Source organism: Oppia nitens, unplaced genomic scaffold, assembly GCF_028296485.1.
Source record: "Oppia nitens isolate AA-2021 unplaced genomic scaffold, nextdenovo-longstitch-racon4-pilon3 scaffold2_pilon_pilon_pilon, whole genome shotgun sequence".
Lineage (NCBI taxonomy): Eukaryota > Metazoa > Arthropoda > Arachnida > Sarcoptiformes > Oppiidae > Oppia > Oppia nitens.
This window is the reverse complement of record NW_026533210.1, coordinates 8,799,551-8,813,545: the sequence shown is the minus strand read 5'-3', so window position 1 is coordinate 8,813,545 and position 13,995 is coordinate 8,799,551. Positions and strand designations below refer to the sequence as shown.

At 29.8% G+C, this 13,995-nt stretch overlaps 3 protein-coding genes and 1 non-coding gene across 4 annotated transcripts; 2 read left to right on the top strand and 2 right to left on the bottom strand.

Moving 5' to 3' along the window:
- Window positions 1–171: 171 nt before the first annotated feature.
- LOC128956461 (5S ribosomal RNA) lies at window positions 172–290 on the bottom strand. The gene has a single exon (XR_008484524.1). It is a non-coding gene; the product is annotated as a 5S ribosomal RNA (ribosomal RNA).
- A 247-nt stretch (window positions 291–537) lies between these two features.
- Window positions 538–2,775, top strand: LOC128956043 (eEF1A lysine and N-terminal methyltransferase-like). The gene has a single exon (XM_054301723.1). The coding sequence runs from the start codon at window positions 649–651 to the stop codon at window positions 2,773–2,775; it is 2,127 nt and encodes a 708-aa protein (XP_054157698.1). The 5' UTR covers window positions 538–648.
- A 340-nt stretch (window positions 2,776–3,115) lies between these two features.
- LOC128956339 (vesicle-trafficking protein SEC22b-B-like) lies at window positions 3,116–4,641 on the top strand. The gene is made up of 5 exons (XM_054302057.1): window positions 3,116–3,337; window positions 3,418–3,527; window positions 3,614–3,774; window positions 3,869–4,015; window positions 4,100–4,641. Exons 1-5 carry the CDS (start codon window positions 3,263–3,265, stop codon window positions 4,246–4,248), a joined length of 642 nt encoding a protein of 213 aa, XP_054158032.1. The 5' UTR covers window positions 3,116–3,262; the 3' UTR covers window positions 4,249–4,641.
- Window positions 4,642–4,839: 198 nt separating this feature from the next.
- LOC128956042 (barH-like 2 homeobox protein) lies at window positions 4,840–12,253 on the bottom strand. The gene is made up of 4 exons (XM_054301722.1): window positions 12,022–12,253; window positions 5,494–5,570; window positions 5,230–5,357; window positions 4,840–5,155 (listed from the first exon to the last, which is right to left on the bottom strand). The coding sequence occupies exons 1-4, from the start codon at window positions 12,251–12,253 to the stop codon at window positions 4,879–4,881; spliced, it is 714 nt and encodes a 237-aa protein (XP_054157697.1). The 3' UTR covers window positions 4,840–4,878.
- Between the last annotated feature and the right edge of the window lie 1,742 nt (window positions 12,254–13,995).

Below are 13,995 nucleotides of genomic sequence, written 5' to 3'. Positions count from 1 at the left end.
ACAATTATTACAGTAGATTTGCAACTACACTGTTTAGTGAACTAAAAATTTATTATATATGATATCATATATATATATTATGTAAAAAAAACAATCAAAAATTAGTACAAAAATAGTTGATATTTAAAATAATTGTTTAAAATCTAAAAATTAGCAGCACTCACAAAAAAGTGTCTAGGACACCCGGTATTCCCAGGTGGTCTCCCTCCCAAGTACTAACCGGGCTCGACGCTGCTTAACTTCGGTGATCGAACGAGAACCGGTGCTTTCAGCGTGATATGGCCCTAGACATTAGCACTGGTAGGTTAGTATAGTTTTAATACTAAACATCACAATTATTTAATACATCAATAATGATATATAAATTAGTTAATTAATAATAATAATATACTTTTTTCGTTGTTTACTAACTTTTACAATAAAATATTACTATATTTGAAGTCACGTGACGTCACCACAGTTTATACACACAAACACAACAACAATATACACACTATAGTCACGTGTATTACTAACACATGTCATAAATTTTATAATAAAATTATGTATAAATCAAAACAATAATAATAATAATAACTATTATAACTAATAGTTATTACAATATCGGTTGAAATCAATCGGACGGACAAATCGGGACCAAAAAAAACAATGGCATCGAAAAAAGGTCAACCATTGTCACAATTGTTACCGAAATCTAGTCGTCATTTTGCAAGCGAAGACTACTGGAACAAGTTCTTTAAGACCCGAAAGGATTCGTTCGAGTGGTACGCCGAGTGTCACCATTTGGCCGGACTGTTCGGTAGATATGTCAAACCCAAGGATCCGATTTTGGTGATCGGTTGCGGCAATTCCTCCCTAAGCGCCGACATGTATGACATGGGATTCACTGATAATACCAGTGTTGACATCAGCGAAGTTGTTGTCGAACAGATGCGGACAAAGTATAATCCAAACGATAGTCGACGACCAGGTCTTCAGTTTCACTGTATGGATGTGTTTGACATGAAGTTCGCGGCCGACCGTCGATTTGCAGTTGTTGTTGATAAGGGAACTCTCGATGCAATTGCATCGGACAAACAGTCTTCAGCCACTAATGTCTGCAAAATGTTTGAACAAATCGATTCAGTACTCAAACCGTTTGGTCGCTATCTGTGTATTAGTCTTCTTCAGAGTCATATACTCAAGTTGTTGATGAATTGGTTTACCAGAAACGGCAATTGGCTTATAAGGATCGAGAGACTGGAAAACGCCGAAGATATGACACGATTGCAGTCTAATGAAGATTCACTCGTTTTGCCTGTATTTGCAGTAATTTGTACGAAACTGATGCCAAAACAACAACTGCAACAACAAAACGATGTGATAATTGAGTTGAATTTAAGTGAAACTAATGATAATAAACCGAAACGTCTGAACGATATCGACTCAGTCTTCGATGCCATTGAATCCGTTCAAGAGTTTGCATTCATACAGCACTACATCAAAAACATAGACATTGCTGAACAAGAAGACGAAGTTTATCTGAATTTGTTTGACGAAAACGATTCATCCAATCCTCGATATACACTGTATTTCTCGAATTATGCTAACAAAAGATCAAAGTCTGCGCTGAGTTGCGGTGTATTTATAGTACCCGAAGGCCGGGAAATTGAATGGCTGTTCGGCACTGCCAAAGGTCGCATCGAACTGACCAAACAGTCGGGTTTCGAGCGATTAATTGTTGTCCATCTCAATCGCAATCATAAATTCACTGATATTGACCAAATCAAAAACGAATTGTCGCCGAAAATCTTGGAATTAGTTCCGAATAGTGTACTATCAGCTGATTATAAGATACCATATCTGACTATTGGCGAAGAAGTTGGCAAACGAATTGTCGTACATAAAGGCAAAAGTGATTTGAGTGGCGATTATGTGGTCGAAGAGATATTAATCAATAATAGTAATTATCGGAGACTTATATTTTTGAGTAATAAAAATATTATACAATCGGAGGCCAAACTCAAGACAGTTAAGAAGGGAAAGAAAAAAGTGTCAGTAGTTGATCCACACTATCTGTCTTGTAGTCATCACGAGATTATTACCGCTGGACTTACGTTATTACCGAATGATTTGTCGAAACGATTTGATATATTGTTAGTCGGTTTGGGCGGCGGATGTCTGTCGTCGTATATCATCGACAATATTAAAACTGATGTGCAATTGAATATCAAAGTCATTGAGATTGATCCGGCCATGAAAGACATTGCTGGTAAATGGTTTAATTTCCGAACCAATAATAGTCAAGCAAACAATGTTAATGTTGACATCGAGCTATTAGATGGACTCGACTATATCAACAAATTAGATCCATTGGTTCAATCCTATGATGCCATCATATTTGATGTCGATAGCAAGGATGTTAACGTTGGACTTAGTTGTCCGCCGATGCCGTTTCTTGACATTGATTTTATTGGAAGAATCAAAACTATTTTATCCGAAAGAAATGGTATATTTATATTGAATTTGGTTTCGCGTAATGAAGATATTAAACTAGATGTCTATAAACGATTGAATAGTGTTTTTGACATCACATATGTGTATCCAATATATCAAGAACTTAATGAAATATTGTTTGCATTTTCCAAATCACAATCAGTTCCCGATTGGCTAAACCAGAGATCGGTGGCCAATAAATTGGGTTTTATAAACAAACATTGTTTTTATATACCATTTCTTAAAGATTCATACATTGATTTGTGTGGCAATCGATTCAATGTATTGAAGACCAGTTGATCCGATGATAGTTATCAATCGATCCCATAGTTTTCTAACTCTAGGTTGTACTGTATATAAATATTTATATATAATGTTGAAAAATTGTTTTGAACTAAATAAACAAACAAAACAAAAAAGTTTATTAATGTAATAAAAAAAATAATTACTGACTACAGGAAAAAAAACTACATTTAATTATCACATTATAATTGATCCGTCAATTAGTAATACAAACTAATATTTAATTAGTCTATTAATATACGTATGCCTTAAACATAGCGCTTATGTATTAGAGAGTGACGTCAGTTATGAATGTATTTTATTATTGACTGTAAATGTAATGTAAAAAAACATTAATAATAAACAATACAAACATTGACTGCAATGACAGTGCAATGCAAATGCTATTTGAAAGACACGTCACGTCAAAGATTTGATCCCAAAAGAGTTGCTGAGAACTAACTGACAGTTCAACAACTGATTCGACTAATAAAGATCCGACAAAATGGTTTTGATGACAATGATTGCCCGCGTGTCCGATGGACTACCGCTGGCCGCGTCCGTTCAGGACGACCAACAGGTAAGAGTCATCCGTATATATATACGTAAAGATCTGCCGGCGTTTGTTAATATCACCGCTTGTTTTTGTCGGACAAATAGATTGGTCGGTCTGTTCTCGAGTACCAAAATCAGGCGAAGATGTTGTTCCGCAAACTGAATGCCCAGTCGCCGCCGCAGATGACCATCGAAACCGGACAGTATCTGTTCCAGTAAGTGAACCAATCAATCAATCGATACGATCAGTAATAGTAAAGCCGGTAATAATGTCATTATTCTTCTACTTTTCGATATATAGTTATCTCATCGACAGTCACGTCTGTTATCTGATACTATGCGACAAATCATTTTCCAAGAGACTGGCGTTTAGCTATTTAGAAGACCTGCAAAACGAATTCAAGAACCAATACGGTTCGCGTGTCCACACGGTTTCCCGACCGTACAGTTTCATTGAGTTCGGTACGATTGTGACCACAAATAAATAAAATAATATCTTTGTATATTTACATGTTATTTACGGATATTTTTGTTGTTACGGTAATTACCGGTATAGATAATTACATTCAAAAGGCCAAGAAGTCCATAATGGATGCCAGAGCCCGAAGAAATCTCACACAATTGAACACTGAATTACAAGATGTCCAGAAAATTATGGTCCAAAATATCGACGACGTCCTGCAGCGTGGACTAGCCATCTCCGGTCAGTAGTAGCATATGAGTAGATGCATATAAAAATGCATTCATATTGTGATTATAATTAAATTGTTTTATCAATTATATACAGAATTGGATAACAAGGCCAGCAATTTGTCGTTATTATCACAAAAGTATAAAAAGGACGCCCGATATCTGAACATTCGGGCCACTTATGCGAAGGCCGCGGCCGCCGGTGTTATTGTTTTTGTCTTTGTTCTCTACTTTTGGATTCTATAAGATTATTATATTATAATTATTATTATTAATATTTAGTTTTAATAATATATAAATTTACATAAAAATATTTTTAAAGAGATATTTGCATCGGCTTTTAGATGTTAACCGATTAACTATGGTATCGATTTAGTAGTGTTTTATTATTATTATTATTGTTGTTGTTTTGTGGACCAAATAATAAGTAGTATTGTTTATCACACACACTCATAGCTCTTAAATAGCTTCAATAACTTCACCATCAAATTAATTATATATATATTTAGATTTAGTTGATCTTATTAGTTGTGTTTGGAAAACAACGCCAAAAAACTACCAGTCCTTTAGTACTACTGGTTGTAAATTGTCTGAAAGATAGTGTGTGTGTGTTATTATGATAGTTATAATAACATTTAGGCCCAAAAATATCTCTTATATATATATATATATAATATTTTGCTGAATTAAAGTTAAAAATTTTTGTATTTTTACTTTATTATTATTATTATAATAGTTTGTTTAATTTAATGTACATATGTTTTTTATTATCAAATAATAATAATAATAATAAAATGATAATTATATTTTATATTTATATATAAATACTGTATGTGTTTATAATGGGTTGTTGTGTCTGTCTGTGTGTTTGAAAAGCTAGTGTTGATGCAAACGATTGACTGCAAATGCTGTCCGCATGAGATCAGCTCCGTTAAGGGTTAGCATAGGATTAAAGTTAAAATAATTAGTATAAGGACCGGGACTTAATGCCGTTGGCGTTGACTGTGTGACCGTAGCCGACGGTGGCGGACATAACGGTGTCATCTGTGGCGAGAATATCAACGATGAAGACTCTGGCGAATCGGTACTGTTGTCGATGACTTTAGCCCGCAGTTCATCCAAACGCATATTGTTTTGTCGCTTCCATTTAGTTCTGAACAGATGATCACCAGAATTGTGGTAATAATTACAGTAATTTGGACATCAAATTGATTTGTTTTGACTTACCGTCGATTCTGATACCAAGTCTTGATCTGTGTTTCCGTCAGATTCAATGTCAGAGCTACCTGTCCTCTGTCCGAAACACTCAGATACTTCTGTAGACGAAACTTGCGCTCCAAGTAATTGAGTTGAATCTATTGAAAATCAATTGAAAATAAAATCTAGTGATGAAAATGGACAACAATTTATTTATTTTTTAAAAAAATAGTCTAATTTGTGTCTTATTGTTACACTATATATAATCACAACAACAACAAAATTATTGCAAACCTGTGTGAATGCCGTTCGCCTTCTGCGGGCTTTCTTCTGGCGATTGGTTTTAGTTGTTTCGCTATTTGTTTCATTGCCTTTCAATTAAAAAAAATTAATTTATATTTATTTTATTTTTGCAAATTTTATATACTTTGTAATCTATAATAATTACTTAAATAGTAATAATAGTAATAATATAATTTACTCTAATTAAGTATATATATATAATATATTTCATAAATATCTAATTAAATGTACTGTCTATATAGGGTTGTTAAACAACAATTTTTGAATAATGTATTGAATAGTTTTAGTCAATTTTAGGTTAAGTTTAACTTTTTTTAAAACTAAATACTTGTGTCATTTTTTCAATAATATTTTAACTATATTTATAAATATTTTACTACTTTATTAAAATATCAAGTTTAAAAAACTAATTTATTAACTGTGAATTAATTTATGATTATATATTACCGGTAATTGCATTTTTTAAATACAATAAAAATGTTGATTATACCCAACAATAATTATTACTAAATTATATAAGTTTTTTTACAAACAAAATGAGATTTACTAAATCTTGTATATTTTTCAATACTAGTAATTCAAAACTTTTTATAATATAAAGTATTTTTCTAATTTTGCTTACAAATCTATAATGTTCAATAATTTTCATAAAAAATTGTAATTATTTTATTTACGTTAATAATATAATAGATTTTTAATAAATAAATTGTTACATATATATAAAGTCACTTTCATAACCCCTTTAACTGGTTTTTTATTAATAACTCAAAAACTAATTTAGATATTTAAACCAAAATTTTATGAGAAACATGGACTTCTGGAACGTACAGTTTGATACTATAAATTTTAATAATTAATTGCACAGGTAGGCTAGCTCAGGGAGGTGTGATATCTCAAAAACTATAAAAGATATACAAAAATTATAAAATGAATAATATACTAGGTCAAAAATAAATTTAGACGTGTTTTAGGATTTTTTGATAAAACTCATGGTTTATTCATAAATTACGTTTAAACATAAAATTGTGCAATATTCAAAATTGAATATTTCAATATTGTATTAATATAATAATATGTAATTAATCACAAAATATTCTATAATTAATTAATTATTTAAAATAAAAATATCAATTTTTTATATTATAAAATTTTTAGTAAAAAATAAAAAACAAATATTAGAAATAAATTTCAATGTAAATAAGATAACATTTAATTAATTTGATGAAATTTATATCTGGTATGACCACTGGTATTAGCAATTATTTGTTGCATTCATTTGGCATAGAATTAATACCAGATATTAATTTCATTAAATTCGTTAAATATAATCTTATTTACATTGAAATTTATTTCTAATATTTGTTTTCTATTTTTTACTAAAAATTTTATAGTATAAAAAATTGATATTTTTGTTTTAAATAATTAATTAATTATAGAATATTTTGTGATTAATTACATATTATTATATTAATACAATATTGAAATATTCAATTTTGAATATTGCACAATTTTATGTTTAAACGTAATTTATGAATAAACCATGAGTTTTATCAAAAAATCCTAAAACACGTCTAAATTTATTTTTGACCTAGTATATTATTCATTTTATAATTTTTGTATATCTTTTATAGTTTTTGAGATATCACACCTCCCTGAGCTAGCCTACCTGTGCAATTAATTATTAAAATTTATAGTATCAAACTGTACGTTCCAGAAGTCCATGTTTCTCATAAAATTTTGGTTTAAATATCTAAATTAGTTTTTGAGTTATTAATAAAAAACCAGTTAAAGGGGTTATGAAAGTGACTTTATATATATATATAATTTATATATGGTAATCTCTATATACTTGCATATGTTAGTAATATATAGTTTTTAAAATAATAAAATACAATTTTTATAACTAATATTTTTATTTAACTAATATAACGAAACTCTATAGAGTTAATATGTATTTATTTTTAAATATATTTTTAACAATTTTGATTTTGTTGTTAGTTTAAAACTACCATAAACTACAAGATAAACTGTTAAATTAAAAGATTATATCCATATAAGAGAGTGTCTGGTTATACATTACATTATAGACAGTATAATGAAAAATTCTGGTATGTATCACACAAATGGTAGTCCTAAATGACTATATCATATCGTATAATCAAAAACGGTATTATATTTTTTTTACTTATTTTGATGGGTTAATGGGATTTATGATGTAGATGTGATGGACATCCGCTATAAAACATCAATTGGGGTTTCAATCTTAACTTCAAAAAATGTTTAACTGATTTATCACAAATTTTACTCTTAAACTCTTAAAATCATTGGTTTTTAAAAGAAACGTTAAATGCCATTAAAAATCAACATTAAAATCAGTTAAAAGGCTCAACAAAAAAAAACTTTCCATAACTATTAGCACTTAAGAGTAATTAAAATTTGTGTTAAAAAAGGATAAACTTTACCGACAAATAAAATATATAAAATAAAAAGTAATAAAAATGTTTACAAAAAACATTTCATATTAGAGAGAGAGTGTTAAATGTCTCAGACTTTAAAAATGTTAAGTATTTGATGACTATATTTATAACTTTTTTTTCAAAAAATGTCTCAAATGTTTAAACTCTTATATAACTTATAACAGTATTATATTGTAATACTAATAATAGTATTAAAATTGCACAAAAAATTATGTTTAAAATGGTCAGGGACAACTGTTGATTTAAATTATCAACACATAATCATCAATAATAAAAATTATCAAGCTACTAAATTTCTTTTTCAAGAAAATATATAAATATTTACAGGAAGTTTATTATAGGATATATTTGTTAAGTAAATAATATCATAATAATAATACAAAAAAAATATTTAAATTAATAATTCAATTAAACTTATTCTCAAAAATTTTCTATACTCTCTTGTATATACAATACTATATGTGTAGTTATGTATAGAAAATATTATAAATAAATTGTAATATCAATGAATAATTTGAAATTCAAAATACATATATATATATATATAATATATTTCTATTAATATTTATTTAAAATATTATTCTCATAAAAATTATGCCCATTTTTTATATTAAGTATCATATAATACAAAGTAGATTATTGTATGATATTGGATATACTTAATAATTTGTTGGGTATATATTGTATCATATAATATATTATTTTATAATACAGTGTTATTTTTTACATTTATAGCTATTGAATAATATTATATTATCAAATAAAAAAAAAAGTAAACGACAGATGAAATCTATACATAACAAAAATTTGCATTAAATAAAAACGCGTTATATATTTTAAAATATCAATCAAACAATTGAAATGTTTTGCATAAAATACATTTGTCATCACATACAGTATATATAGTATTTACAAAAGTTTTTTTTGTGAACATTTTGTCAAATTTTTTTGATCGCTTACTGTGAGCTAAGAGGCCGAGTATTTTTTTTTGGTGGGCCTAATAATAATTGGTGGGGTCGTAATGTCATAATGGCATATAACACTTGACACAAAACAGTGGGCATACAAACAATTATAATGAATTTTAAATTATACAACATTTTCAAAACCTTCCTCTATTATCATTATGATTGTGTGTATACCTATTGAGTACTACATCTCTCTCTCTCTCTCTCTCTCTCTCTCTCTCTCCCCACTCACCACTCACTTCAATGAGTGACTTATTTAGTCGGGACTGTTAAACGACTTGTAATTCATTGTCGATTGTCGTATAATTTGCATTTGATTTTTATAACTTTATTTTGATTCACACGAGCGATCAAAATATATTTTATACATTATATACTACTCAATACAATTCAATACTATATTATAGAGCCTACTGTAGGCACTACAGGTGGGCCTTAAAAATTTTTTTTAACCAATTGATTAGCCAAATACAGTACAGTAGTAGTACTACTACTACTACTACTACTACTACTAAGCCATATGTAAAAACCTACTGTACTATTGCAGATCAATCGCTAGAAACTATATTGTCAGCCAAGAGGCCGACAATTAGATGATATGATGGTTTGATTGAATAATAATTATAACGATTACATGTAGTGATTGGGTTGAGGGACAAAACGTTACTAAAGGGTGGAAAGGGATGTGATGTCAGTATGTGCGGTGTGTCTGACTGTGTGAGTGTGTATCACTGTCGACATCTGGTCGACAATTCCCCGACCGCGAAGACCAGCGTCTATACGGCGCGGACGAATCGGGTGAACGTTTGCCAACTTGTACGGCCAAATGAACGGTCTGTGAACGCGTGAAACGAATCCATCCGCTGATGGATTGATGGGCGGCGTTGAGAATCTGTTCATAATGCGATGACTTCGGTGTTGTCGTGTTTGATGGCGATATGTGACACGATATGATGACGTGAACGACATTTCGTTACGTCTACTATCAGGAGTCACACTTGAATGGTGTGTCGCTTTCAGATGCGTCGTCTGTTTCGAATGATTTCTTGTCTTATATAGCGATGGTGAGAGCAAATCGTGATTTGTTACGACGTTTACATCGTTGTCTGCGTCTGGTGAGGTGATGTCGGCGATTTCTCGTCCAATAGTGATAGTGTCTGTCGCCCGAAGGATGTCGAGGACAATCGGTGTCACAATAGGACGATATGTTTCGGTAGCAGATTCGGGTTTAGGTGTCGACCGAATCGGTTGTTTGCATGCGTTTGCATCGTTAATCGTATTGATATGCGAATCAATATGTGTATCGATATGCGAATCGATATGTGCTACGACTTGAACGCAAATCGTGTAGTCTTTGTATGTTGAGCTGTCCGATGACGAGCTTTCGGTGATAGTATTCGTTGGTTGACCGGCATCGCCGTCAGTGTGGTAGCGAAGAGCCGAAGCGATGAGATGCTCCTTTTCGATGGCTCCGATGGTGAGTAACGTGGATATGCGGTGCCACTCCTTTGTTGAGTCTTTGGCTGCGCAGTGAATCAATGCCGTGGATGGTAAGCGGTTGAGTGTCATTTCGTTATTACGAGCGACCAAATTGTGCGGTAAAACTGGACCGTCGGTTGTGCGAAACCGTGAGACCCGTGCGGCGACGGTCTCATTGTGGTGGCCGCTTACGTCTTCGTCCGCGCTGTCTTCGGTGTTTGTCGTATTGATAACGTTGCGGTTGACACGTTTGCTACGAAGTGAGGCCCGTATGCGCTCAGCACGTGTTGGGCACCTCGTACTGTATCTGTACGGCATTTTCGATGATTCACGGTTTTTGTCGATGAAATCAACTACAGTAATGCGTTATCCTACCGACTGCGCCAATAATGTCAGCCAAGAGGCCGACAATTAGATGATATGATGGTTTGATTGAATAATAATTATAACGATTACATGTAGTGATTGGGTTGAGGGACAAAACGTTACTAAAGGGTGGAAAGGGATGTGATGTCAGTATGTGCGGTGTGTCTGACTGTGTGAGTGTGTATCACTGTCGACATCTGGTCGACAATATATATATATATAGTATTTTTCACTTACTTTTTATCCTCAGTTTTATATATAAACTTTATTTTTTGCTTTTATTGTTATCAAAACTTTTTTTTGAGTACATTTTCAACAACAATAGAGACTATAAACTATCAATAAATGAGACAAACATTTACATAACTTTTCAAGTACTACTATAACAACAAACTATAGTAACAAAACTTTTTTTTTAAAAATACAGTAACAAAACTTTTTTTATTGTTATTATTTTTACTAAAAAAATTGTGATCTCATACCAAAAAAATACTATAGTATTTCATATGTAAATTCTAGAGTGTAATCCATACAAATTTATAACATATATTTATATAAAAAAAATAATATCATGTATTATACTGTATATAATTTATAGTACATTGAATTTGGATTACATATTTAATTAGCCAATGCTCTTAACAGTGAAAATGTTTTTATTATTATTATTATTGAGTATTATTTATATCAAATGTAAATTATGTCAAATAAAACTGCTATACAAATTGATATTTTATACTATACAGTATATACTGTATATATAGTATACTAATATTTATATAAAAGTACTTGTAATATAATATCAAATATAATATATAAGTTATTTTATGATAACACTTAAATATTATTAGTATTATAATAATAAGATAGATATTATTAGTCTATTAATATCATAAAATAATAATACATTAATGTGCATTAAAGTTAAATGTTATTATGTAATAATCAATTATAATTTAATAGCAGATGCCATAAAAAGTCTCAAATTATCAATAAACAGCAATTATAATATTACAACAAATATACAATATATCATATAAATTGTAACTTAAGATTATTATTACATGTATTATATTATTATTATAATTATAAGTAAATTAAATATTTTAATAAATTTTAATATTATTATAATAATTAAAATCAAATAGAAATTAATTATTATTTTTTAAAAACTTATATATAATAAGAAATTAAAAAATAAAATAATAAATAAAATATTTTGATAATACCTGTCAAATGTATCGATAGATGATCTCTATGTTCATCCCTGTCGTCCAAATCTTCTTCGTCCATATCTTGATCTTCATTATCAGTGATAACCATATGTTGTGAGTCATCTTCATCTTCGTTATCCTTTTTGTTCACATTATTAATATTAATATTATTATTGCAATTCTTGTTGTCATTAGTTGTGGTCAATATGTCTTTTATAAGAAATGAACACTTTTTAATGGTATCCATTCCTCTTGAGTGTCATTAATAATAATAATGACAATTAAAAAAAACTTTTTCTTCCAATCAATCAGAACGTGACACCCGATGTCTAAAAACTAACTTTATTTTTTGATGACCTATTAAGCGACCCTCACTTTTTTGGCGGTGTGTGTGTCTGTATGTGTTTATATCGGGGGATAAACTTATTTTTACATAAGTTTTTGACTTAACTTTTTTTTAGTTAGCCCACACCTCACTGTCCCCGATGTGCTTCTCTGGTTGGCTGAAGTATACGGTGTTCCCTCAAATGTCTCTCACTCTCTCTCTCTCTCCCACTATCTTTAATGGCACACAAAAAACTTTTTTTGTCGATACTCACTCTCTTTCCCTCTCTCTCTCTCTCTCTCTCTCTCTCTCTCTCTCTCTCTCTCTCTATATATATATATATATATATATATATATATATATATATATATATATATATATATATATATATATATATATATAATATACGACAGTTTGATTTTTTCACTGTATGAGCGCGCGATGAGGAACTCCTATCTGGAGAGAGAGAGAAAGCTTTTTGAAGTAACGGTATGACTCTCTTATATGTTTTAACTATATATACAGTGAATAGCAAATATACAGAATATATATATATATATATATATATATATTAATATAATTGAATGATTGTTTCGTATGTGTGCAGAGAGTCAGTCGAGTCAGTCGTCTATCCCTTTTTGATAGACTAACTGACTGAAAGGTACGGTATGGTAGAGATACCGTACTCCTCCTGTAACTGTATGTGCAATGAATAGTGCATTTTTGATGAGTTACACAATTAGAGTGTTAGCCCATCGGCTAAATTGCTTATTTGCATCTCAACTATCTTGTAATGTAATATACAATTTACTATACAATATATATATATTAAACTTATAATATTATACTGTTATTTGTTGTGTGAATATTATTATAAGGCTTGCGATTCAAACACACAAACAACAAAAATCCTTTATTTTTACTCTCTTTTTATTATATAATTTGCATTCATTTAATACGGTTTTATATTATTATTATAAATTTAGTGTTGAAAACACTTACACACAACTACTACTGTGTATAGCATTTATAAAAGCAAATAATGAGATGTGAATATAAAATTGACTTCAAATAATAATAATAATAATAATAGAAATCTTGTTTAAAGCTTTATTCAAACACGATATAAGGTTTTAATGCTTTAGTTTTTTTTATTATAAATTTTATTTCTCTGTTATTATCAAAAATGAGTTAACACTGTAGTAGTAGTAGTAAAACATATATAAATTTATACCTAAAATGCGTAACAAATCATTATTTGTAGCAAATTGAGTGTCTGTTTAGGAGGAAATGTTATGTAAATATTATTTGGTAGGTCTATATTGGTATAGTAGAGGTGATGGTATAGTTGTGTGTTTGTTGGCCTGTTATCTCAAAGTAATTGACTGCAAATCTAATGATTTTCATACACACACACTCACACATACTATTAACTCGCCTTTCACTATAATTTCATACACACACACATACAGTATATACTATATATATATACATACATACAAACAAACACACACACACACACACACACACACACACACACACACACACACACACACACAAACACAAACTTTTTGATTTGAGGCACAAAATTGTGTAAATAAATACTGAAAGAGAAAGAATCAGTAATACTATTCCTGTAATACATAATCCATAATATTTTGGTT